The sequence below is a fragment of the Rhinoraja longicauda genome, unplaced genomic scaffold (genome assembly GCF_053455715.1).
Source record: "Rhinoraja longicauda isolate Sanriku21f unplaced genomic scaffold, sRhiLon1.1 Scf001574, whole genome shotgun sequence".
Taxonomy (NCBI): Eukaryota; Metazoa; Chordata; class Chondrichthyes; order Rajiformes; family Arhynchobatidae; genus Rhinoraja; species Rhinoraja longicauda.
The window spans coordinates 1-27859 of NW_027602789.1; the positions used below are offsets into that span (position 1 = coordinate 1).

The following is a 27859-nucleotide window of genomic DNA, read 5'->3' on the forward strand; positions in this document are numbered from 1 at the left end:
GTGAAAATTTGCTGGAATTTAGAAGATTGAGGGGAGATCTTATAGAAACTTACAAAATCCTTAAGGGGTTGGACAGGCTAGATGCAGGAAGATTGTTCCCGAAGTTGGGGAAGTTCAGAACAAGGGGTCACAGTTTAAGGATAAGGGGGAAGTCTTTTAGGACCGAGATGAGAAAGTGTTTTTTTCACACAGAGAGTCGTGAATCTGTGGAATTCTCTGCCACAGAAGGTAGTTGAGGCCAGTTCATTGGCTATATTTAAGAGGGAGTTAGATGTGGCCCTTGTGGCTAAAGGGATCAGGGGGTATGGAGAGAAGGCAGGTACAGGATACTGAGTTGGATGATCAGCCATGATCATATTGAATGGCGGTGCAGGCTCGAAGGGCCGAATGGCCTACTCCTGCACCTATTTTCTATGTTTCTAAATCCTCTAAAATGTTCATAGAAATCAAACCTTTTGGGTTTTCTATGCCTTTTCTCCAGAGATACTGCCTGACCCGCTGAGTTACTTCAGCATTTTGTGTCCATCTTTACTGTATTCAGCAGAACATAAATAACCAAACAATGTCATTGTGTAATCATTTTATTTTCCCTAAAAATAAATATGGGTGAGATGAGCCAAGGTGGTAAACGGTTTGAGAGTTGCCGTGTCCACCTCAGGGCTTCACTCCTGTAATCCTTCGCTGCCACGAAAACACCACTGCCATGCATCGAGAAACTGCACTGAAGCTGCCTGTGGGTCACAAGGTGAGAGAACAATCTTAGAATCATACAGTTGCTCGGCACAGAAACAGGCCATTCGGCCCACCATACCATTTTGCCCTTCATCCCACCTGCCCACATTAGGACCATATCCTTCTATGCCTTGTGTCGGAAGGAACTGCAGATGCTGGTTTAAACCGAAGGTAGACACAAAATGCTGGAGTATCCCAGCGAGACAGGCAGCGTCTCTGGAGAGAAGGAATGGGTACCATCGCCCATTCCTTCTCTCCAGAGATGCGGCCTGTCTTGCTGAGTTACTCCAGCATTTTATATCTTTCTATGTCTTGTCTGTTTGGTGTCTTTTGAAATGTATCTTAACTGTGGTCATTGTATCTGATTCCAAACTATCACCTCTGGCAGCAGGTTCCAGGTACTAATCACTTACTACGGGGAAAAAACAATCCCTTTAAATCTCCTACCTCTCACCTTAAACCTCTGCCCTCTTGTTTTTGATACCCATACCATGTGAGAAAGATGACTACCTCCCCTATCTCTGCCCCTCATAATCTTATTTGATTAGTCCGGGTGTCTGGGGGAGAAGGCAGGAGAATGGGGTTAGGAGAGATAGATCAGCCATGATTGAATGGCGGAGTAGACTTGATGACCTGACTTAATTCTCACTTATGACCTTGTATTCTTCTTTCAGCTCACTCCTCCGCTAGCATGGCTCCAGGGAAGACAAGCCCTGCCTATCCAATCACTCTCCACAACTAAAGCCCGCCTGCGCTCTAAGGAATAGAGTCCCAGTCTGCCCAACTGCTCCTTCCAGCTCAGGCCCCAAGTCCTGGCAGCATCCTTGTAAATCCTCTCTCCAGCCAATCTAGTACATGGCCATCGTCAATGAACTCAGCTCCCTGAAAGATCAGGCCAGCCATTGACATGTGATCTGCAGTGCAAGCATAGAAAAAAACAATTTTTTTAAGAATCCCTGAATATAAATTGACTGCGTAAAGGTGTAAGAAAAGGTGATTACACGTAACAAACGAAAAGAAAGTCTCCACCTACCTTACTACTGCTGTTGCGTTGTGTAGAAAGCATTTACTGAGGAACTGCAACAAATGGAGAAACAGACAGTAGGTTACTTTATATGTTTTGGTCACTGTGATTTTCTTCACTCCTGTCCCATGGGATAGACTACATTGCGTTATAAAGCTATCATTCTCTGGTGTCAAATGGCTTGCAAAATGGACCTTCGCCCAAGTTGTCCATTGAAGCTAGTCCCATGTACATGTGCTTGGCCCATATCCATCTTGGCCCTTGTGGCTAAAGGGATCAGGGGGTATGGAGAGAAGGCAGGTACGGGATACTGAGTTGGATGATCAGCCATGATCATATTGAATGGCGGTGCAGGCTCGAATGGCCGAATGGCCTACTCCTGCACCTATTTTCTATGTTTCTATGTAAACCTTTCCTATCCATGTATCTGTGTAAATGTCTTTTGAATGTTGTTGGTATACCTGCCTCAATTACCACCTCTGGCAGCTCGTTCCATACATCCACCACCCTCTGTGTGAAAAGATTACTGATCAAGAACCCATTAAATGTTTGCATGTTCTTCCCGTGAGTTTGTATGTTCTTCCCGTGACCTGTGTGGGTTTTCTCCGGGTGCTGCGGTTTCCTCACACACTCCAAAGGTGTGCGGACTTGTAGGTTAATTGGCTTCGGTAAGTTGTAAAATCGTCCCTAAGTGAAAACTCACAGGGAGAATGTACAGTGTGCGGCACGGTGGCGCAGTGGTAGAGTTGCTGCCTTACAGCGAATGCAGCGCCGGAGACTCGGGTTAGATCCTGACTACGGGCGCCATCTGTACGGAGTTTGTACGTTCTCCCCGTGACCTGCGTGGGTTTTCTCCGAGATCTTCGGTTTCCTCCCACACTCCAAAGACGTACAGGTTTATAGGTTAATTGACTGGGTAAATGTAAAAATTGTCCCTAGTGTGTGTAGGATAGTGTTAGTGTGCGGGGATCGCTGGGCGGCGCGGACTCGGTGGGCCGAAGGGCCTGTTTTCGCGCAGTATCTCTAAATCTAAAAAAAATATCTAAATCTTTGCCTTCTCACCTTAAACCTATGCTCTCCGGTTCTTGATTCCTCTACGCTGGGAAAAAGATTGCATTCGCCCTATCTATTCCCCCCTCCCATACTTTTACACACCGCTATAAGATCACCCCTTAGCCTCCTGCGCTCCAAAGAATACAGTCCTAACCTGCACAACCTCTCCCTGTAGCCAAGGCTCTAAAGACCTGGCACCATCCTTGTACAGCTTCTCTGTACTCTTTCCAGCTTAACCTATGACTATAACCTCACCCAAGTCAGTCAAGTCAAGTTTATTTGTCACATACACATACACGATGAGCAGTGAAATGAAAGTGGAAATGCCTGCGGATTGTGCAAAAAAAAATTACAATTACAGCATATGAATTAAAAATTTTAAAAATGTTGTCCCTGGAGTTATAATAGTTAACAGTCCTGATGGCCTGTGGGAAGAAACTCTGTCTCATCCTCTCCGTTTTCACAGCGTGACAGCGGAGGTGTTTGCCTGACCGTAGCAGCTGGAACAGTCCGTTGCTGGGGTGGTAGGGGTCCCCCATAATCTTGCTGGCTCTGGATCTGCACCTCCTGATGTATAGGTCCTGCAGGGGGGCGAGTGTAGTTCCCATGGTACGTTCTGCCGAACGCACTACTCTCTGCAGGGCCTTCCTGTCCTGGGCAGAGCTGTTCCCAAACCAGACTGTGATGTTGCTGGACAGGATGCTCTCTACAGCCCCAGAGTAGAAGCATTAATATGCAATCCCAGCCAGTGTTTAGCAACAGGGGCAGCATGGTGACTCAGCGGTAAAGCTGCTGCATCACAGCGCCAGAGACCCAGGTTCGATCCTGACCACAGGTGCTGCCTGTGCGGACGTATGGAGTTTGTATGTTCTTCCCGTGACCTGTGTGAGTTTTCTCCGGGTACTGCGGTTTCCTCACACACTCCAAAGGTTTGCGGACTTGTAGGTTAATTGGCTTCGGTAAGTTGTAAAATCGTCCCGAAGTGAAAACTCACAGGGAGAATGTACAGACTCCGTACAGACAGTACCCGTAGTCAGGATGGAACCCGGGTCTCTGGCGCTGTGAGGCAGCAGCTCTACCCGCTGGGCCACTGTGACGGTACTGACCTCTCACTTCCAGCTTGCATTCCACTTCATCCTCGCCCAGGTCGTTGATGGCTTTGCAAGTGTAATTTCCACCGTCAAAGGGGCTGGGTTTGCGGATCTGCAGGGTCAGAACGCCCTCATTGTGCCTCATCAGGAACTTGGGGTCCTCTCCGATCGCCACCTTGTTCTTCATCCAGACAATCTTCGGCTGTATTTGGGATAACAAATCACACTTACTGTTTACTTTTACTTTAGAGATACAGTGCGGAAACAGGCCCTTCGGCCCACCGAGTCCAGGCACTAGCACTATCCAACACACTAGGGACAATTTACTATTTACAGAAGCCAATTAACCTACAGACCAGTAGGTCTTTTGGCGTGTGGGAAGAAACCCACGCGGTCACGGGAGAGGGTACAAACTCCTTTCTGACAGCACCAGTGGTCAGGATGGAACCCGGGTCTCTGGGCTGTGAGGCAGCAACTGTACCGCTGCGCCACCGTGCCGAGGTTATAGAGAGTGAGAAAGACAATGAGCGATCATACGCTTTGCAGCAATGATGGGCAGGATGATCTACATCAACCAATCACAGTGGCACAGTGGTAGAACCACTGCCTCACAGCGCCAGAGACCAGGGTTCGATCCCGACCTCAGGTGGAGTTTGCACGTTCTCCCCGTGACCACCTGAGTTTCTTCCGGGTGCTCTGGCTTCCCCCTACATCCCAAAGACGTGCGGGTTTGTAGGTTAAATTACCTCTGTAAATTCCCCCGTGTGTGCAGGGAGTGCATGCAAAAGGGGAATAACATAGAACTAGTGTGAACAGGTGATCAATGTTCCTAGCTTACCCAACCCCCTCCCTACAGCTCAGACCCTTGAGTCGTGACAATGCGGATGCTAGTTTATGTCAAAGATAGACACCTAGTGCTGGAGTAACACAGCGGGTCAGGCAGCATCTGTGGAGAACATGGACAGGTGCCGTTTCGGTTGGGATCCTTCTTCTGACTGATTGTAGGGGAAGTGGGGGTGGGAAGTTAGAAGAGAGGAGTGACAGGCAAAGCATGGCATAGGTTGATACAGCTGAGGAGAGGTTTTGGTGGGCAGATGGTGGGCAAAGTCAAGATATGGAAAGACATAAGGTTCAGTGCAAAAGGATTGAGGTGTTGTGAAGCTAAAGGAATGTACTTGGAATGGGAGAGAAAAAATGGGTGCGAGTCCAGGTGGGGCAAAGTGGAGATGGGAGGGGGGGTGGGGGAGGGAAAGAAGGGGGATAAATGGGGGGGGGGAGTGGGAATAAGGGTGAAGAATGGAGAGGGATATGTAGTTTCCAAAAATGGAGAATTCAACATCTGTTAAACTTGCCTCTTTGGAACATCGCAAAGGTGGTATAGTTAGAAACAACCTTCTCAAACCAGACACTCACCTTAGGAAAGCCTCGAACAGAACAGCTCAGCTTTGTCGGGTAACCGGCGATCACAGAGCGATTTAACAGCGGCTGGGTAAATCTTGGCGCGTGGCTAAAGTCATGCTCTATGTATGGTGGCCGCACGTAGTTCTTGCCTGATGAGAGAGGGAGGAGTTAGGATTCAACCAGCCACATTTTGCCGGGCCAAAGGGCCTGGTTCCAAGCTGTGTCTCTAAACTAAGAAGCCGGTGCATCATTCCATCCAGAGCTGGAGGGTGTTGGACCAGTCCATGGCGTGAGAGGCAAAGTATCGCGAGGCAAAGTTCCAAGCCAAGCCACGCCAGGCAATGCCCTCAACCACGGTGGCATTTGGGCGATGCCACAAGAGAGCCAATCCTGACACTTGCTGTGTAGGGAGGATCTGCAGATGCTGGATTATACCGAAGATAGACACAGAGTGCTGGAGTAATTCAGCGGGTCAGGCAGCATCTGTGGAGAACATGGATAGGTGACGTTTCACAGAGTGCTGGAGTAACTCAGCGGGTCAGGCAGCATCTCTGGAGAACATGGATAGGTGACGTTTCACAGAGTGCTGGAGTAACTCAGCGGGTCAGGCAGCAGCTCTGGGGAACATGGATAGGTGACGTTTCACAGAGTGCTGGAGTAACTCAGCGGGTCAGGCAGCATCTGTGGAGAACATGGATGGCGGGTCAGGCGTTGCGGGTCGGAACCCTCCTTCTGACCCTTTCTGGTGAATTATTTGCCACAGACGGCTGTGGAAGCCAAGTCAGTGGATATATTTAAGGCAGAGATAGATAGGTTCTTGATTAGTACTAGTGGGGGTTATGGGGAGAAGGCAGGAGAATGGGGTTGGGAGGGAGAGATGGATCAACCATGATTAAATGGCAGTGTAGACTTGATGGGCCGAATGGCCTAATTCTGCTCCTATCACCTATGATCTTGTGACACTTACTTTCTTTCTGGATGAAGGCCGTGTCCTTGGACACCTTTGATTTCTCGCTGAGGCCACAGATGTTCGCACTGAAGACACGGAAGTAGTACTCGTTGCCCATGATGAGATCAGAGATAGTGCAGCTGCATTTACGGTTGTGTTCGTAAACTGTGAACCATTCCTACGGGCAAAGGTGGAAATATCTTTATTGTTTGACCAAACCCTGGACCAGACGCATCTGCAAAGGTGCTCTGGATCTGCACAAGGGTATTCTTCTTCCCCAGTTGTGAAGTTGTGCTGGATTTTAGATCCTTGACCAAATAGACTTCTACAGCACGGAAACAGGCCGTTGGGCCCAACGTGCCCATGCTGCTGACCAAATGCCCCATCTAAGCTAGTCCCACCTGGCTGTGTTTGGCCCATAATCTGGCACGGTGGCGCAGCGGTAGAGTTGCTGCCTTACAGCGAATGCTGCACCAGAGACTCAGGTTCGATCCTGACTACGGGCGCCGTCTGTTCGGAGTTTGTACGTTCTCCCCGTGGGTTTTCTCCGAGATCTTCGGTTTCCTCCCACACTCCAAAGACGTACAGGTATGTAGGTTATTTGGCTGGGTTAATTTTAAAAATGTAAAAATTGTCCCTAGTGTGTGTGTGTGTAGGATAGTGTTACTGTGCGGGGATCGCTGGGCGGCGCGGACCCGGTGGGCCGAAGGGCCTGTTTCCGTGCTGTATCTCTAAATCTAAAATCTAAAACCCAATAAACATTTCTTAATCATGAGCGTGTCCACATGTTGTTTAAATGTTGTTATTGTATCTGCCGCAACTACTTTATCTAGCAGTTGTTATACCCACCACTCTATGCATGATAAGGTTTCCCCTCATGTTCCTATTAAATCTTTCCCCTCTCTTCTTAAACCCATGCCCTCTAGTTATTGATTCCCCTACCCTGGGCAAAAGACTGTGCATTCACTCCATCTCTTCTCCTAATGATGTTGTACACCTCGATAAGATCATCCCTCAGCCTCCTGCGCTCCCAAGGAATAAAATCCCAACCTGCATTAATGTCTTGCATTTTCTCGCACAGTTGATTTTCTTTTCACTGTCTTGCAGATTATTATGTATAATTAATGTTTTTGTGTTTGTCTCTGTGCCTGTGAGCAAGATTTCCATTGTACCTGCTCCTCACTGTACTTGTAGAGAAGGCAGTAAACCTTGCTTCATTGCTCCTCGGCTGCCCTCTCCCCAGGGTGCACCGCTTCCAGGCATCTCCCACCCAGCCAACACCAACCACTCACCATAGTTTTCTTGTCGGCTTTCTGAATCGTGTAGCCAATGATTTCGGAGTTGCCATCGTCCTTCGGTGGTTTCCACTCAATCCCGGCATTGAAGCCCCACACATCAGTGATCTTCAGCAACTCCGGGGGTTGCGGCTTCTCTGAAAACATTTTAGATAAAGGTTATAAGGGATAGGAGTAGAAGTGGGCCATTCGGCCCATCAAGTCTACTCCACCATTCAATCATGGCTGATCTATCTCTCCCTCCTAACTCCATTCTCCTGCCTTCTCCTCATAACCCCTGATACCCGCACTAATCAAGAATCTATCTCTGTCTTAAAAATATCCACTGCCTTGGCCTCCACAGCCTTCTGTGGCAAAGAATCCCACAGATTCACCACCCTCTGACCACAGAAATTTCTCCTCAGCTCCTTCCTAAAAGACCATCCTTTAATTCTGAGGCTGTGACCTCTAGTCCTAGACTCTCCCACTAGTGGAAACATCCTCTCCACATCCTAAGAAAGGGAACTCGGGTAAAAACTGCGGCATCTTTAGAGTCACAGAGCTGTACAGTGTGGAAACAGTCCCTTCGGCCCACTTGTCCATGCTGACCAAGTTGGCACACTGGGCTGGTCCCATTTGCCCACATTTGGCTTAATTCCCTCTAAACCCTATCCATATATCTGTCCAAATGCCTTTTATAATTGGTAATTGTGTCAACTTCTGTAGCTTCTTCTGGCAGTTCACTGCTTAGTGAAAGGTTGCTTCCAGGAATGAGACCAGCCAGGTGTGTTTTTCAGCTTCAGGCAATTCAGATCAAACCTCTTTAACCCCCAGAGATTGGTACTCTCACCTTACATGGAAAGGTTGTGGATTCAAGTCCGACTCATGGACTCAAGCACACAACACTGGCAGAGAGTTGCAGTACCGAGTCACCTCTGTGTGGTACGGTCTGGTGTAATGTCTTGGCGATCTTAAAACCAGGCCCCATCTGCCCTTTCAAATAGTGAAAGGCCTGGATATCAATAGTGAGCGGCCTGGACTGAGTGGATGTGGAGAGGATGTTTCCACTAGTGGGAGAGTCTCGGACCAGAAGTCACATCCTCAGAATAATAAATCGTACCTTTAGAAAGGAGATGAGGAGGAATTTCTTTTAGTCAGAGGGTGGTGAATCTGTGGAATTCATTGCCGCAGAAGGCTGTGGAGGCCAAGTCAGTGGATATATGCGGAGATTGACAGATTCTTGATTAGTGCGGGTGTCAGGGGTTATGGGAAGAAGGCATGAGAATGGAGTTGAGAGGGAGAGATAGATCAGCCATGGTTGAATGTCAGAGTAGGCCATTCACTATACTTTAGCTTGCACTAAACGTTATTTCTTTTGTCCTGTCTCCCCCCACTCTTGTGAATTCTCCCCATAACCCCTGACACCCGTACTAATCAAGAATCTATCAATCTCTGCCTTAAAAATATACATTGACTTGGCCTCCACAGCCTCCAGTGACAAAGAATTGCACAGATTCAGCACGCTGTGTGGGTGAGGAGCAAGCATCTTTGCAATGGCAAGGGTGTGTAACGCAAGCAGTAATCAGATCCCCCTCACTTGCCACGCCAATAAATCACTTGCTGGCTTTTTATGAGCTTGACCTTTTGCGTCCCGATATCCTGTAGGTCACATTTTGCCAGGGCCATTGGGAGTTGGAACCTGTCCTTACAAGACCTTCTAAGCCCTCGACTTGTCTCCGACATCTCCTTCTACGGGGAGCGGGGACAGGTTTGTGCCCGGGCTCAGTGTGCGGAGAGAGATTGGAATTACTGGCAGATTTCTGTAATGTGATCTTGGCAGAAAGAAAGAACATGAGACCTGGCATCCAGCGGTCCTCCTGGGGCCAGCACGCTCTGTACACATGGTACACAGCATGGCTTTAGCAGATGTGTGGATCAAAACATCTCTCCTCCAGAGACAGCATCTTATCTCAGATTTTAAATAACCAATCATTAAAGATCAAAGGAACCTTCTGATCCTCATGATTTTGTGCTTCCAAATGTTTATCCCAGTGCTGGCGTTCTGCCTCTCCTGCCCTGAGCCCTGGAAATCCCTCCCTAAACCCCCGGCTTTCCACCACCTCTTCCGAGTCCGTTCTCAAAATCCACCTTCTGTCTGAATACTCCCATCTTTGGTTCAGTGGCTATTTTTAACCCGATGCAGTGTCTCTCTAACACCTTGGTGTGAAGGAGCCATATGAACGCAAGTTGTTGTGGTTATTCAGTGATGAGCCCTTGGCAGCACAGGGAAGCAGCGGGTAGAGCTGCTGCTGCCTCACGGAGCCAGAGACCCGGGTTCAATCCTGACCTCGGGTGCTGTCTGTCTGCGTGGAGTTTGCACGTTCTCCCCGTGACAGCGAGGGTTTCTTCCATGTGCTCCGGTTTCCTCCCACATCCAAAGGATTTGTAGTTTAATTGCCCTCTGTAATTTGCCTCTGGCCTGTAGGGAGTGGATGAGAAAGTGGGATAACATGGAACTAGTGTGAATGGGTGAGTGATGGTCGGCGTGGACTCAATGGACCGAAGGGCCTGTTTCCATTCTGCACCTCTAAACTAAGCTAAACTAAACGGGTGTTGAGTATGACACAGAGTGCTGGAATAACTCAGCGGGTCAGGCAGCATCTCTGGAGAACATGGATGGATGTTGTTTCGGGACATATTCTCCAGAGATGCTGCCTGACCCGCTGAGTTACTCCAGCACTCTGTGAAACGTCACCTATCCATGTTCTCCACAGATGCTGCCTGACCCACTGAGTTACTCCAGCACTCTGTGAAACGTCACCTATCCATGTTCTCCACAGATGCTGCCTGACCCGCTGAGTTACTCCAGCACTCTGTGAAACGTCACCTATCCATGTTCACCACAGATGCTGCTCTGACCAGAATTTGCAGTTTCTTGTATCTCAGTGTTGAATAGAGAGAGTTTAACCAAGATAAGCATCAGGAAGCACAGCGTTGAGAGATGTAAACGATATCAGCCTGGTTGAGTTCTGCAACATCCTCTCTCGCTGCTCCCCCGCTGTGATTCATTCGTTGTTCTTTATCTCTCCACATCACCATCTATATCTCTCACTTCCCTTATCCCTCACCAGTCTGAAGAAGACCTGAAACGTCACCCATTCCTTCTCTCCAGAGATGCTGCCCGTCCCGCTGAGATACTCCAGCTTTTTGTGTCTATCTTTGGCTGACGTGAGCTGTGGGTTACGTGGCCTGGAGAGGCGAGCATGTGGCCGGGCACTGAAATAGCTCCAATTTTATTTAATCATCGCTCCCCACGTTTGACCTGTGTGTCCTCTTGTGTCCTGGCTCCATCCGAGATCTACATTCAATTACTCCATGTAAACAAATCCCTTCCGGCTCCAACTCTCTGTCTTTGCCCTTTCAATGAAGGAACCTTTCTGTCCTTCACACGAGGCCAAGTTTCCACGGCCTACACAGCCACAGCAGGTTTTACTGAGCTCCACACTAAATGATTTCACCTTCACTGGGAAAGCTCAGTTTGGAGAAGGATGTGACACTGTCCCTCTTTTAAAAGCAGCTCAAAGGTCATCCCGGTTAGCACCTTCTCGGTCATCTTAATTCACCTCGGGTGCTATCTCTGTGGAGTTTGCACGGGCTCAGAATCACGCATGTCCCAATAATGTAATGAGAACCACCATTCCCCGTCACAGGACCATCTGCACACCAAACTCATCTCATGTTCCCAGTTCCCATCTCAGCCACAATGAATTGGAGAGGATGATGGGTGAGGACTAACTCTCAAATTCTAGAACACTCCTAAGGGGTTCATAAGTGATAGAAGCAGTAGGCCATTCGGCCCATCAAGTCTACTCCGCCATTCAATCATGGCTGATCTATCTCTCCCTCCAAACCCCATTCTCCTGCCTTCTCCCCATAAGCCCTGACACCCATACTAATCAAGAATCTCTCTGCCTTAAAAGTACCCACTGACGTGGCCTCCACGGCCTTCTGTTGTCCCCATAGCTTCACAGCTCACTGTCTTGCAACTTCTCTCGCTGATTTGTCCACACCAACTGGCGATGGCTTCCAGGCTGGTAACCCTGCGGTTTAATGTTCTCACATTGCCTCTCACAGCCCTCCATGCCCACACTCTTCTTTGTTATCTCCCCTTTCCTTACTAATCTCAGAGATCTTAGACTCTGGGCCACTCTGAGTCCGACCCGCCCACCATTGGTAGCCACAGCTTTGTATCCAAGGTCCCAAACTCTGGAATTCTCTCCGTCCACTCCACCCACTTCCCCTTTCCTCGACTGTTGAAAGACACAGCATGGAAACAGGCCCTTCAGCCCACACTGACCAGCGATCACCTGTTCACACTTGTTCTATGTTTTGCCACTTTCACATCCACTCCCTACACCACGGGGCGATATAGAAAGGCCAATTAACCTACAAACCCGCACGTCTTTGGGATGTGGGTGACACCTGCAGTCAGGATCGAAACTGGGTCTCTGGCGCTGTAAGGCAGCAACTCTACCACCGCACCACATGCACCGGTCGTTTGTCGAAGGGTCATTCAGAGCTAGCCACCTTGAAAGCTTGAAGACTTCCACTGCTGTCCAGAAGGAAGGGCCTTGCCCCATTAATGCTACTCACCAACAACCCGGATTTTGACAGAGGCGGTGTCAATCAGACTTTCAATCTGCACGCTGAGCTCGTAGGTCCCTGAGTGACCACGCTCGGCGCTGCGCACGAAGAAGATGGTGTCCACCTCGCTGTTGCGGACACTGGCCTGGCTGGTGTCCAACGGCTGCCCATCCTTCTTCCAAGTGACCAGAGGTCGCGGCTTACCCTGGCAGGGTTCAAAGTTGGGGCAGGTCAGTTAAACTCAAGCAGTGGAGTGTGATCATGAATGACCTCACGAGTAGATAGGGGTGAGGGTCAAGAAGACTTTCAACACATTGGCCTTCGCCAGTCAGAATATTGAGTGTGGAAGTCGGGAGATCATGTTGCAGTTGTACAAGACATTGGTGAGGCCACATTGGTGAGGCCACTATTATGTTCAGTTTTGGTCACCACGTTATAGGAAAGGTGTTGGCAAGCTGGAAAGTGCAGATAAGATTTACGATGATGTTGCCAGGGACTGAGCTACAGGGAGAGGTTGAGCAGGCTGGGACTCTATTCCTTGGAGCACAGGAAGATGATGGGTGATCTTATAGAGGTGTACAAAATCATGAGAGGAATAGATTGGGCAAATGCACAGTCTTTTGACCAGACTAGGGGAATCGAGAATGAGAGGACACAGGTTTAAGGTAACGGGGGAAAGATTTAATAGCGACCTGAAGGATAACCTTTTTACAAAGACAAAGACACACACACAATGACACACAAACACACACGCGTGTGCACGCACACACACACAGAACATTAGTCACCTGGAACGGGATCATAATATTTATCTGCTGACCAACTTTCTTGATGTACGTTTGCCTCAGTTTCCGTGGTAGCCAGATTTTTGGATGTTCTACATGGCAAAAAGAAAATGGACAAATTAGATGCTGAAAAGTCAGCAGCAACCGGTCTCGATGGTCTCCTCAAATGGCCTCCTCTTGCGCCTGTTTTCTATGTTTCTATGCATTGACATCCTTCCCATAGCTGGGCGACCAAATCTGCACGTTGAGTATGACACCCACCATCTCTCCTCCCATACCCTCAGCTACAAACCACAGCAACAGCTGACTGAGGCTGCCCCAACAGTACGTCCCAGACCCCAACCTTCACTGGGAACAAAGGGAGACCCCCATGACAGAGGGGGTGGGGGCAGAACAATGGAGGAGCCGGCGTGGGGAGACCCCCATGACAGAGGGGGAGGGGCAGGAGAACAATGGAGGAGCCGGCGTCGGAGGACCACTGTAAGGAAGATGGGGAGTAAAATGGAGCCGGCGTGGGGAGACCTCCATGACAGAGGGGGAGGGGCAGGAGAACAATGGAGGAGCCGGCTGGGGGGACCATTGTAAGGAAGAGGGAGAGGGGGAGTCAAATGGAGCCGGCGTGGGATACTTTGGAACTTTGTCGGCGCCCTTTATGTGGCTACTCTTTGCATACCTTGGGTGTGCAAAACAAAGGAAATCACTGTGACTTGTTAGGTGTGATAATAAGGTACTTGTTCATTCATCATTCATTCATCAGTCATTCTTCATTCATCATTCCTTCATCATTCCTTCATTCATTCATCATTCCATCATTCCTCCATCATTCCATCATTCCTTCATCAGAAGGTTGATGGCATGGAGACACCCCACTGTGCAAGCTCATCCCTGGCTGTTACACCATCTTGGTTTGAGAAGGGCGAGATGTCCACGTGATCACTGGCCTCCCACCTCCCGTGCAGTTGTACGGTCGCTGTTTTCCACTTACGGACTATCTCGCGGACAGTGACCGACTGGGAAAGAACGGCAGGCGGACTCTTCCCAGCGATGTTCACTGACAGCACACGGAAGGTAATCTTCTCTCCTGTGGGAAGGTCTTTGACAGTGTATCCCAGACGCTCCACCAGCTTAGTGTTGGCTAAAGTCCAGTCGTCAGCTACAAGGAAGCAGAGGGACGAAGGTGAACACAAGAACGGTGCTCATATTCACACTCGAAGCTGGCCGACGTTTGGTTCAATGGGATTATGGAAGAGGCTGGGACGGATTGACTGAATGATACAGCATGGAAACAAGCCCTTCGGCCCAACGAGCCCACTGCAAACTGATCACACTTGATCAGGAACAGTTTCTTCCCCACCGTTATCAGGCTACTGGACCATCCTACCACAACTAGAGAGCAGTCCTGAATTACTATCTACCTCTTTAATGGGATTTTACTGGCTTTACCTTGCATTAAACGTTATTCCCTTTATCATGTATCTGTACACTGTGAATGGATCGATTGTAATCACGTGTGGACTTTCCACAGACTGGATAGCACGCTACAAAAGCTCCTCACTGTTCCTCGGTACACGAGACTATAAACTGGACTGAAACTTGTGGATGGACATTGCTCTCCAGAGGAAAGTTCTCTGCTTGTGAACATTGTTGTAGGAATAAACTACAACATGACATCCTCGAGTCAGGGGGTACGGGGAGAAGGCAGGAACGGGGTACTGTTTGAGAATGATCAGCCATGATCACAATGAATGGCGGTGCTGGCTCGAAGGGCCGAATGGCCTCCTCCTGCACCTATTGTCTACAATAGCTGCCTCGACTACCTCTTTTTTTTCTTTTTTTTTGGAGTTTGCATCATCATTTTATTCATTTAACCCTAGGCTAATTCTGCATTCTTCCCAACCTACATTAAAAGATAAATTGATTTATTCACAAAATGCTGGAGTAACTCAGCAGGTCAGGCAGCATCTCGGGAGAGAAGGAATGGGTGACGTTTCGGGTCGAGACCCTTCTTCAGTCTGAAGAAGGATCTCGACCCGAAATGTCAACCATTCCTTCTCTCCCGAGATGCTGCCTGACCTGCTGAGTTACTCCAGCATTTTGTGAATAAATCGATTTGTACCAGCATCTGCAGTTATTTTCTTATATTAAAAGATAAATTAACGTGCCTGGAATTAATTAACATTTAACAAAATATACATTGCATCTTAGATAGGATGCTTATGGTTAGGACTGTTTCAAATCAAACATTTATATCCTATAATCTAGGAATCCGTATACTTTTATATCTCAACTACCTCCTCTGGCAGCCCGCTGCATAAACCCACCAGAGAGTGAGTAATCAGATGCAAGTTAAATCCTGATTTAGGCCCCTCTCTGCGGTAACGAAAGGTGTTCGCGGTGCGGTACTTACAGCCTTCCTTCGCATACTCAATCAGGTAGCCGTCCAGGCCCCCGGGGCCGATCTTCTCCGGCATCCTCCACTTCAGCAGGACTGTGGTGTCCGTGATGTCGTCAACGGTCAAGTGGGTCGGCTCGCTGGTGGTACCTGGAGGTGTGAAAGCAATGCTCAGCGTCAGGGAGACAAGAGAGACTGCAGCTGCAAAAGGCAAAGTGCTGGAGGAACCCAGCGGGTCGGGCAGCATCTGTGGAGGGGGGCAGACGAACAACGCTTCGGGTCGGAACCCTTCCTCAGACTTGGACTAAAGATGGAAACTGATAGATGGATACAAAATGCTGGAGTAACTCAGCCCAGCATCTCCGGAGAAAATGAACAGGTGATGTTCTGGGTCGAATCCCCTTCTTCCTACCCGGAACATCACCTACTCCTTTTCTCCACAGATGCTGCCTGGCCAACTGAGTTGCTCCAGCATTTTGTGTCAGTCTGCAGTGTAAAGCAGCATCTGCAGTTCCTTCCTGCACGAGTGATAGGTGGATACAGGCGAGGTCGGGTGATGTGCAGATGGGTGGAGTAAGTGACAAAGGCTGTAGGTGCAAAGGGGACAAACCTGTGTCAGTTAAGGAGAGAAGAGGAGGAGTGAAATGTGAAGCAAGAGGGTGGAAGGGGAAAGAGGGGAATAAAAGGGATTCGGTGATGGGAGGAGCGTGAGGAGGAGGAGGGGAGAGGATCAGGGTGACTGGGGTGATGCAAGATGGGAGAAATGGCAGAGTACTTTCTTTAGTCAGAGGGTGGTGAATCTGTGGAATTCTTTGCCACAGGAGGTTGTGGAGCCCAAGTCAGTGGATATTTTTAAGGTAGAGATAGATTCTTGATCAGTATGGGTGTCAGGGGTTATGGGGAGAAGGCAGGAGAATGGGGTTAGGAGGGTGAGATAGATCAGCCATGATTGAATGGCGGAGTAGACTTGATGGGCTGAATGGCCTAATTCTGCTCCTATTCTTTATGACTTGATGGGCCGAATGGCCTAACTCTGCTCCTGTAACCAAGGACCTTCTGAAGTGGGTATGGCAGCGTGGGGCGTCGCCAGCGATGGATGACCCCAACCCACCAGAAGGGAAGCTCGGCCGTAGAGCAGTGGGAAAATGGCCGCTCGCCGCCCAGCGCCGCGGAGCGCGGTCACTTACCGATGGGCATGAAGGTGCGCGACGAGATGCTGGGCGGGCTCAGGCCGATACCGTTCATGGCAAACACACGCATCTCGTACTGGCAGCCCTCGATCATCCGCGTGGCCGTGAAGCTGGTCTCCTGCAAGGGCTCGAAGTTCAGCTTCATCCATCTGATGCTGGTTTTTTTCTTCCTTTCCAGCATATAGCCTGTGGGAGGAGTGGGGCGATGTCCCAGTGAGACCGGGCAGCACCACACAGGTGTGGCAGGTTCTCTCCCCCACCCTCCATGAGCCACACCCCTCTTGACAAAACCCGACGCTCTCTCCCTCTAGACTCGTTTGCAGATACAGCGTGGAATCAGGCCCTTCGGCCCACTTAGTCCGCGCCGACCAGCGATCACCTGTTCTCACTAGTTCCATGGTTTCCTACTTTCTCATCCATTTCCCCACGCACAATGTGGGATAACACAGACTAGTGTGAACTGGTGATCGATGGTTGGCATAGACTCGGTGGGCCGAAGGGCCTGTTTCCATGTTGCATCTCTAAATTAAACTAAACTAAACATCCATTATCCCACTTTTTCATCTACTCGCGACACACTACAGACAATTTACAGAGGGCAACTAACTTCAAACACGCACTTCTTTGGGTGTGCATTACCTGCCACAGGTGTACTGTACCTGTCCCAGGCGTGCCTTGCCTGCTACACATGTACTGTACCTGTCCCAGGCATACCTTACCTGCCACAGGTGTACTGTACCTGTCCCAGGTGTGCCTTACCTGCCACAGGTGTACTGTACCTGTCCCAGGTGTGCCTTACCTGCCACAGATGTACTGTACCTGTCCCAGGTGTGCCTTACCTGCCACAGGTGTACTGTACCTGTCCCAGGCATGCCTTGCCTGCTACAGGTGTACTGTACCTGTTCCAGGTGATCCATACCTTTCCTAGGTGTGCTGTATCTGTCCCAGGGGTGCTGTACCTGTATCTGTCCCAGGTGTACCATACCTGACCCATCTGTACCTGTCCCAGGTGTGCTGTACCTGTCAGAGGCTGCCCGCCATCGTACTTGGGGATGTCCCAGGCCGCGATGCACCAGTCATCTCCGATGCCGGTGATCCTGACGTTCTCAGGAGGATCAGGGACATCTGCAACACAAAGAGCCGTGAACAGGGCTTCTCACTCCCCACTGCACCAGAACTGCACCAGAACCGCACCAGAACTGTACCAGAACTGCACCATCTCAGAACTTAGATGGGCCCCGCATTTCGGTGGCCAACAGCCTGGACCTCAAAGCCCTACCAACACCCAATTCAACGTCAATTCTGCAACACGTACCAGACTCATGAATAGGGTGCAACAAGTACTGGTAGGTCAGTCGGCTCTTGCCATTCTTCCCATTGATCCCACTATTCCCATTCTTCCCACTCATCCCATTGATCCCACTATTCCCATTCTTCCCACTCATCCCATTGATCCCACTATTCCCGTTCTTCCCACTCATCCCATTGATCCCACTATTCCCATTCTTCCGAATCTTCGCATTGATCACACTATTCCTGTTCTTCCCACTCATCCCATTGATCCCACTATTCCCATTCTTCCCATTGATCCCACTATTCCCATTCTTCCCATTGATCCCACTATTCCCATTCTACCCACTCATCCCATTGATCCCACTATTCCAATTTTTCCCACTCTTCCCATTCATCCCACTGTTCCGAAGAACAGTGGTCTGAAGAAGGATTAGGTCCCAAAGCACCTATTCCTTTTCACCAGAGGTGCTGCCTGTCCCAGCATTTTGTGTCCATCTTCGGTGTAATCCAGCATCTACACGTCCCACTGTTCCCATTCATCCCGCCATTCCCACCCATTCCCAGATATTTCTGATCCATCTGTTCCCATTCATACGGTCATGGGGATAGGAGTAGAATTAGGCCATTCGCCCCATCAAGTCTACTCCGCCATTCAATCATGGCTGATCTATTTCTCCCTCCTAACCCCATTCTCCTGCCTTCTCCCCATAACCCCTGACACCTGCACTAATCAAGAATCTATCTATCTCTGCCTTAAAAATATCCACTGACTTGGCCTCCACAGCCGTCTGTGGCAAAGAATTCCACAGATTCACCAGCCTCTGACTAAAGAAATTTCTCTTCATCTCCTTCCTAAAAGAATGTCCTTTAATTCTGAGGCTGTGTCCTCTAGTCCGAGACTCTCCCACTGGTGTAAACATCGCACTGTTCCCACTCATCCCAATGATGTTCCCACAGTGTGCACTCATCCCTTTGTTCCCATTGTTCCCTCCCCCACCATTCCGGCCGCCCCACCTTCGTACCCCAACACCCCGTTCCCGTCTCCAGACCTACCGACAACTTTGACCATGATGGTGAGCTTGTCCTCTCCGGATGGGTTCTTCACCACGATGTTGTACTTGGCTTCGTCCTCCCTCATTGCTCCCTCCAGTAGGAAGCTGCTGTGGAACTCCCTGGTCTCAATGCGGCAGCGGCCCTCTGTCTGGTTGAACTCCTGGGTACGAGGGGACAGGGGGAGTGAGCGAGGGGTCGGGTCCCTGACTTCCCTGTTGCTGCATCCAGCGCACTACCACAGTCACACAGTGTAGGGACCAACTGCAGACGCTGGTTGAAATCGAAGATAGACACAAAAATGCTGGGGTAACTCAACGGGACAGGCAGCATCTCTGGAGAGAAGGAATGGGTGACGTTTTGGGTCGAGACCCTTCTTCAGTCTGACCCGCTGAGTTACTCCAACATTCTGTGAAACGTCACCTATCCATGTTCTCCAGAGATGCTGCCTGACCTGCTGAGTTACCCCAGGACTCTGTGAAACGTCACCTATCCATGTTCTCCACAGATGCAATAGACAATAGAAAATAGGTGCAGGAGGAGGCCATTCGGCCCTTCGAGCCAGCACCGCCATTCAATGTGCTCATGGCTGATCATTCTCAATCAGTACCCCGTTCCTGCCTTCTCCCCATACCCCCTGACTCCGCTATCCTTAAGAGCTCTATCTAGCTCTCAGAGCTAGATGCATTCTAGAGAATTGGCCTCCACTGCCTTCTGAGGCAGAGAATTCCACAGATTCACAACTCTCTGACTGAAAAAGGTTTTTCCTCATCTCCGTTCTAAATGGCCTACCCCTTATTCTTAAACTGTGGCCCCTTGTTCTGGACTTCCCCCAACATTGGGAACATGTTTCCTGCCTCTAACGTGTCCAACCCCTTAATAATCCTATACGTTTTGATAAGATCTCCTCTCATCCTTCTAAATTCCAGTGTGTACAAGCCTAGTCGCTCCAGTCTTTCAACATACGACAGTCCCGCCATTCCGGGAATTAACCCCGAGATGCTGCCTGACCCGCTGAGTTACTCCAGCACTCTGTGAAACGTCACCTATCCATGTTCTCCACAGATGCTGCCTGACCCGCTGAGTTACTCCAGCACTCTGTGAAACGTCACCTATCCATGTTCTCCGGAAATGCTGCTTGACCAGCTGAGTTACTCCAGCACTTTGAGTCTTTTTTTGTAAACTAGCATCTACTGTTCCTTGTTCTTTCATCGTTCACCTCATTGTTTGTGCAGTATTGTGTCACGGTCTGGTACGGCAATTCTTGGAACGCGAGAGGCAGCAGAGAGTGTTGGACTCAGCCCGGGTCATCACGGGCACAGCCCTCTCCTCCATCGAAAACACCTCCACCAGGCGCTGCCTCCAGAAGGCGGCATCTATCATACATCCCCACCATCCGCCCCGTACACCGGCACTATCCTACGCACCCGCGCGGGACAATTTACAATTCCAACGACGCCAATTAACCTACAGACCTGCACGTCTTTGGAGTGGGGGAGGAAACCGGAGCACCCGGAGAAAACCCACGCAGGTCACGGGGAGAACGTACAAACTCCGTACAGACAGCACCCGTAGTCGGGATCGAACCCGGGTCTCTGGCGCTGCGAGGCAGCAGCTCTACCCGCTGCGCCACCGTACCTTAGCGCATCCACTTCAGAAGGCACCAACGGAAACTATTTGCAAAAGGCTATTCTCGTTTTGTGTGAAAATAAAGACTCCACAGTGCCCACCCCGTCCTTTGTACAAATTGTTTAAACATCAAACAAAGCCCTCAATTGGCACGAGAAAAGCTAAGAGGAGGGGAGGGGGGGGGGGGGGGGGGAGCTAGGAGCAGGGTTGCCAACTTCCTCATTCACTCCCAAATACGGGACAAGGTGACGTCACTGCCCCGCGCCCCACGTGACCTCACCCAGCCAGCGGCCACGTGCTCCCGCTCCACCAATTCCTCTCACCAAGAGCGAGGAAGTTGGCAACTAATATGGGAACAAGGGGCGGTCCCGTACGGGACAAACTAATTTCGCCCAAACTACGGGATGTCCCGGCTAACACGGGATGGTTGGCGACCCTAGCTAGGAGTGCTCACCTGGTCAGACTTGAACCAGGTAACGACTGGAGGGGGTTCACCACTGATGTCCACATCCAAACGCAACTTGTTGCCGGCAACCACAACAATGGTGTTCTGGGAGACCACAGTACCCGTGCAGTCAAGGTGGATCTTAGGAGGTTCTGTGTCGGACGGAAAACAGGTTTTGAAGCATAGAAATTGAGAGAGCAAGACCGGAGCGCCATCGTAGAGGAGGACACAACGATTACACAGAGTGGGAGAATAGAATAGGGTCAGTGTGGGTGGGCACTTGACGTATTGCACGGACACGATGGGCTGAAGGGCCTGTGGGAAAGGTAGTCGCACGAAGCAGGTGGGGGAGGCAAGGTGTGCAAGAAAGGGGGAACGAGAGAATGAAAGTGAAAAGGGAAATAACGTGACCACCTCATGGGAGAAATAAAAACGTAAAGTGAAAATGAAAAACAAAAAAAGCTTGGGTGGGAACGAGAGAGAGAGGGGGGAGAGGGGGAGGTTGAGAGATGATGGGGAGAGGTGGAGAGAAAGGGAATGGGAGAGGTGGAGATAGGAGAGGTTGAGAGGTGGAGTTTAGTTTAGAGATACAGCACAGAAACAGGTCCTTCGGCCCACCGAGTCCGTGCCGTCCAGCGATCGCTATGCTCTAACACTATCCAACGCACTAGGGCCAATTTTCAATTTTTTTTAAATGAAGCCAATTACCCCATAAACCCGCACGTCTTTGGAGTGTGGGAGGAAACAGGAGCACCCGGAGAAGACCCACGTGGTCCCGGGGGGAACCTACAGACTCCGTTCAGACAGCGCCCATAGTCAGGATTGAACCCGGGTCTCTGGCGCTGTGAGGCAGCAGCTCGACCCGCTGCGCCACCGCGTCGCATGTAAGTGACTGACACTTGGAACCAGGTACAAAACATTGCACCCATGTCAAAAAAAAATGCAAACACAACATTTAAAAGAAAGGATTTCAACACAAGACTTAACACCAATATTCAAATCGTACCTTGTCGAGGAACATAGTCAATTTTAATCTCTGGAAGAAAAAGAGAAAAAATAAAATGGTCAGAAAATGGAAGCATTAAGTTTTATTATGAGGAACAGTATGGGATGAGGCCACTCACCCCTCTAAGCCTGTTCTATCACTGGATGAGATAGACAATAGACAATAGACAATAGGTGCAGGAGTAGGCCATTCAGCCCTTCGAGCCAGCACCGCCATTCAATGCGATCATGGCTGATCACTCTCAATCAGTACCCCGTTCCTGCCTTCTCCCCATACCCCCTCACTCCGCTATCCTTAAGAGCTCTATCCAGCTCTCTCTTGAAAGCATCCAACGAACTGGCCTCCACTGCCTTCTGAGGCAGAGAATTCCACACCTTCACCACTCTCTGACTGAAAAAGTTCTTCCTCATCTCCGTTCTAAATGGCCGTTCTAAATGGCCTACCCCTTATTCTTAAACTGTGGCCCCTTGTTCTGCAGATTGTGGATGATCTGGGCTTGACTCCATCCACTTGCCCCAGCCCCCTGTCTCACTCCCAGAAAACATCCACCATTCTCAAGTTATCATTACTACATGATTCCACAGCTTGGGCTTGCTGTGGGACAATGTTTCAAACCTACTGCTGAACATGGTGCCCAGTTCATGTTCATGTGATAGGAACAGGATTAGGCCATTCGGCCCATTAAGTCTTCTCTAATGTTCAATCATGGCTGATCTATCTCTCCCTCCTAACCCCATTCTCCTGCCTTCTCCCCATAACCCCTGACACCCGTACTAATCGAGAATCTATCTATCTCTGCCTTAAAAAAATCCACTGACTTGGCCTCCACAACAGGGAGGGAGTTGAAATTCCACAGATTCACCACCCACTCGGACTAAATAAATTCCTCCTCAGTTAAACTAATCCACTCTGCACATGATCCATATCCTTCAATTTCCTACATGTTCATGACTCTACTAAAAGCCTCTTAAGCCGACTGTTGTATCTGCCTCTACCACCAGCCATAGCAGTACATTCCAGGCACCCACCACCCTCTGTGTAAAAAACTCACCTCCTTCAACCATTGCCCCTCTCAGCTAAACCCCGTGCCCTCTAGTCTTTGACATTTCCACTCTGGGGAAAAAGGTTCTGACTGTTGACCCTCTCTAGACCTCAAACAATTTAATAAATATCTATCAGGTCAGGATCATCCATCTCATTACAGTCCTCTTTTTCACTTATTCCAGCTCTCTGTATTCTGCAAACATCAAATTATAGTGTATAAGAAAATAACTGCAGATGCTGGTACAAATCGAAGGTATTTATTCACAACATGCTGGAGTAACTCAGCAGGTCAGGCAGCATCTCAGGAGAGAAGGAATGGGTGACCAGGGTCTCGACCCGAAACGTCACCCATTCCTTCTCTCCCGAGATGCTGCCTGACCTGCTGAGTTACTCCAGCATTTTGTGAATAAAAACCTTCAAATTACAATGACAAAATACCTTCAAATTACAGTCAAATTACCTTCAACACTCCACATCAACCTAATTACAGCACATCCTGCTTGTACCCAATAACAATCTTGTAAATCCTACAACCAAACGTCTGTAGCCTCCTTGTGCTCTGGTATTTTATTTCATTCTTCACATGTGTTTTTTAATTTATTATGGTTTATTCTTAATTGTTTACTGTATGTCACATTGTTACTTGCGAGCAAAGCACCAAGGCAAATTCCTTATATGTGTACATACTTGGCTAATAAAATTTATTCAATTCTATTCAATTCAATACCTAGTTGCAGTTCAGTGTGATCTGCATACCCTCAATTACAACCCGTTACACGCCACATTACAGTCCACCTGCTTTTTCTGTCGAGGTATATTGCAGTACAGTGCACCAATACCTCTGAAAAGTTAAACGTCATTATTTGATTTTCGTAAGTGAGAGGAGCAGAATTAGGCCATTCGACCCATCAAGTCTACTCTGCCATTCAATCATGGCTGATCTATCTCTCCCTCTCAACTCCATTCTCCTGCCTTACTCCCCATAACCCCTAACACCCGTACTGATCAAGAAACTATCAATCTCTGCCTTGAAAATATCCACCGACTTGGCCTCCACAGCCTTCTGTGGCAAAGAATACCACAGATTCACCACCCTCTGGCTAAAGAAATTCCTCCTCATCTCCTTTCGGAATTTAGAAGATTGAGGGGGGATCTTATAGAAACTTACAAAATTCTTAAGGGGTTGGACAGGCTAGATGCAGGAAGATTGTTCCCGATGTTGGGGAAGTCCAGAACAAGGGGTCACAGCTTAAGGATAAGGGGGAAGTCTTTTAGGACCGAGATGAGAAATTTTTGTTTCGCACAGAGAGTGGTGAATCTGTGGAATTCTCTGCCACAGAAGGTAGTTGAGGCCAGTTCAATGGCTATATTTAAGAGGGAGTTAGATGTGGCCCTTGTGGCTAAAGGGATCAGGGGGTATGGAGAGAAGGCAGGTACGGGATACTGAGTTGGATGATCAGCCATGATCATATTGAATGGCGGTGCGTACAGGCTCAAAGGGCCGAATGGCCTACTCCTGCACCTATTTTCTATGTTTCATCGTGGACCCAACTGCACTCCCATGAGTTAATGAGTTAATGAGGAGAGGGGGAATCGTTGAAGTGATCCATACCCAAGAAGTTGAGCTTGGCTGATATGGAGAGGGCATAGCCATTTGGGATGAAGGTGTAGTCAGCCTCATCTTCTGGAGTGATGTTGTCGATGACCAGTTTATGAAACCTGGGGACAGCAGAAATGCGAGAGAGAGAGATTACAGGAGGGAAAAAAATTGTCCCTGAACTCACGTTGGTGAAGAGGTAACCACACACGGTCATCAATACTCCCACAACATATCATATCATATCATATATATACAGCCGGAAACAGGCCTTTTCGGCCCTCCAAGTCCCCGCACATTAACACTATCCTACACCCACTAGGGACAATTTTTACATTTACCCAGCCAATTAACCTACATACCTGTACGTCTTTGGAGTGTGGGAGGAAACCGAAGATCTCGGAGAAAACCCACGCAGGTCACGGGGAGAACGTACAAACTCCTTACAGTGCAGCACCCGTAGTCAGGATCGAACCTGAGTCTCCGGCGCTGCATTCGCTGTAAAGCAGCAACTCTACCGCTGCGCTACCGTGCCGCCCAACGGGAGTTACTCCAACATCTACTGGTCTAGTCCTGATCGTCAAGGCTACCTGGCTCTTTGGACTTCAATAAGTCCTAGGAGCAAAAAGTAGGCCGTTCGGACCATCAAGTCGACTCTGCCATTCAATCAAGGTTGACCCCATCCATCTCAACCCCATTCTCCTGCCTTCTCCCCATAAGCCCTGACACCCGTATTAATCAAGAATCTATCCATGCCTTAAAAATATCCACTGACTTGGCCTCCACTGCCTACTGCGGCAAAGAATTCCACAGATTCACCGCCCTCTGACTGAAGAAATTCCACCTCACACAGTGGGTGGTGGGTGTATGGAACGAGCTGCCAGAGGAGGTAGTTGAGGCTGGGACCATCCCAACGTTTAAGAAACAGACAGGTACATGGATAGGACAAGTTTGGAGGGATGTGGACCAAACGTGGGCAGGTGGGACTAGTGTAGATGGGACATGTTGGCCGGTGTGGGCAAGTTGAGCTGTAGAACCTGTTTCCTGAAGAAGGGCCTCGACCCGAAACGTCACCCATTTCTTCTCTCCCCAGATGCTGCCTGACCTGCTGAGTTACTCCAGCATTTTGTGAATGAACCTGTTTCCACACTGTATATCACTCTAAGACTCCATCTCCTTCCAAAAGCAACGTCCTTTAATTCTGAGGCTGTGCCCTCTGGTCCTAGACTCTCCCACCAGTAGAAACATCCTCTCCACATCCACTCTATCCAGGCCATTCACCATTTGATGGAGTCTGAGCTCACCTGCCCTTGTGCGTGATGTGGATGCGTTTGTTGGCGATCACCTCCACTCCGTTCTTCAGCCACCTGCCCGTGACCTTCTCATCAGAAACCTCGCACTTAAACGTCGCTTGTTCCTGGGCCTTCAGTGTGAGGTCAGCAAAACTCTGCAACACCTCCAGAATCTTGTCTAGAACACAGGAAAGATACCCACTGCCTGAATCCACTGTTTACATTGCGGGCGACACCGTGTCTTAGTTCAGAGATCCAGCGCGGAAACAGGCCCATCGGTTCACCGGGTCCGCGAGAAGGCAGGTACGGGATACTGAGTTGGATGATCAGCCATGATCATATTGAATGGTAGTGCAGGCTCGAAGGGCCGAATGGCCTACTCCTGCACCTATTTTCTATGTTTCTATGTTTCTAACCAGCGATCCCGTACACTAGTTGAATCCGACACTCACGAGGGACAATTTATAATTTTACCAAACCAATTTAGCTACAAACCTGCACCTCTTTGGAGTGTGGGAGGAAACCGGAGCACCCGGAGAAAACCCACGCAGGTCACGGGGAGAACGTACAAACTCCGTACAGACGGCACCTCCAGAATCTTGTCTAGAAACTATTTCTAGGTTTCAGAACCATAGTCGGTCTGAAACCCGGGTCTCTGGCGCAGTGAGGCAGCAACTCTACCGCCGCGCCACCGTGCTGCCCTTGAACATTGGATGAAGGAGCCCCCCTGTGGGAGGGGGGTGGGGCGGAGTACGCTGGGCTCCCCACCCTCGGCCATCTCCTCCAACCTCCCCGTACCTTCCACAATCAGGTCGGCCTCCGATTCCCCGCCATTGGTCTTGATCTTGTAGCGGCCCCCATCCTCTTTGGTGGCCTCGTTGATGATGAGGAAATGCTTCTTCCCATCCTTCTTGATACGAAACCGCATGGCATCGTCGCGGGTCAGGTCGACCCCATTCTTTGACCTGTGAGACAAGATGCAGAGCAGGAGAGGAGGATGGTGATAGGTTCTGGAAAAGACGTGTACGCTTCAAAACGTCATGACTGATAGGAGCAGAATTAGGCCATTCAGCCCATCAAGACCATTTCACAGGGGAATGTGAGGTGGTGCATTTTGGGAAGTCTAACATGGACAGGATCCACACAGTGAAAAGGCAGGGCTCCGGGGAGAGTTGTAGAGCAGAGGGATCTAGGAGTGCAGGTGCATGGTTCCTTGAAGGTGGAGTCGCAGGTAGATAAGGTGTTCAAAAAGGCTTTTGGCACATTGACCTTCATCAGTCAGAGTATTGAGTATAGAAATTGAGAGGGTATGTTGTAGTTGTATAAGATGTTGGTGAGGCCACATTGTGTTCAGTTCTGGGCATAATGTTATAGAAAAGATATCAAGCTGGAAAGGGTACAGAGAAGATTTACGAGGATGTTGCCAGGACTAGAGGGTGTGAGCTACAGGGAGAGGTTGAGCAGGCTGGGACTCTATTCCTTGGAGCACAGGAGGATGAGGGGTGACCTTATAGAGGTGTGTAAAATCATGAGAGGAATAGATCGGGTAGATGCACAGAGTCTCTTGCCCAGAGTAGGGGAATCGAGGACCAGAGGACATAAGTTTAAGTTGAAGGGGAATAGATTTAATAGGAATCTGAGGGGTAACGTTTTCACACAAAGGGTGGTGGGTGTATGGAAGAGCTGCCAGAGGAGGTAGTTGAGGCTGGGACTATCCCAAAGTTTAAAAAACAGTTGGACAGGTACATGGATAGGACAGGTTTGGAGGGATGTGGACCAAGTGCAGGCAGTTGGGACTAGTGTAGCTGGGTCATGTTGGCCGGTGTGAGCAAGTTGGGCCGAAGGGCCTGATTCCACGCTGTATCACTCTACGACTCTCTAAGTCGAGTCTGCCATTGAGCCGTGGCCAATCTATCTCTCCCTCCTAACCCCATTCTCCTGCCTTCCCCCCACAACCCACGCAGTGTC

General features: G+C 49.5%; 1 protein-coding gene across 2 annotated transcripts; it reads right to left on the minus strand.

Annotated features, from left to right (window-relative positions):
* Nucleotides 1–595: 595 nt before the first annotated feature.
* Nucleotides 596–26832, minus strand: LOC144591722 (myosin-binding protein C, fast-type-like). 2 transcript variants are annotated; one of them, XM_078395755.1, is made up of 18 exons: nucleotides 26690–26832; nucleotides 25904–26069; nucleotides 24615–24721; nucleotides 21959–21988; nucleotides 20962–21104; nucleotides 18882–19041; nucleotides 17556–17660; nucleotides 16533–16721; nucleotides 15361–15495; nucleotides 13939–14106; nucleotides 12957–13045; nucleotides 12178–12373; nucleotides 7543–7682; nucleotides 6269–6428; nucleotides 5314–5450; nucleotides 3916–4102; nucleotides 1771–1809; nucleotides 596–733 (listed from the first exon to the last, which is right to left on the minus strand). In XM_078395755.1, the coding sequence occupies exons 1-17, from the start codon at nucleotides 26817–26819 to the stop codon at nucleotides 1799–1801; spliced, it is 2253 nt and encodes a 750-aa protein (XP_078251881.1). In that variant the 5' UTR covers nucleotides 26820–26832; the 3' UTR covers nucleotides 596–733; nucleotides 1771–1798. The 2 variants fall into 2 exon arrangements, with proteins under 2 accessions (XP_078251881.1, XP_078251882.1); XM_078395756.1 differs by having other exon boundaries at nucleotides 596–731; nucleotides 1766–1809.
* Between the last annotated feature and the right edge of the window lie 1027 nt (nucleotides 26833–27859).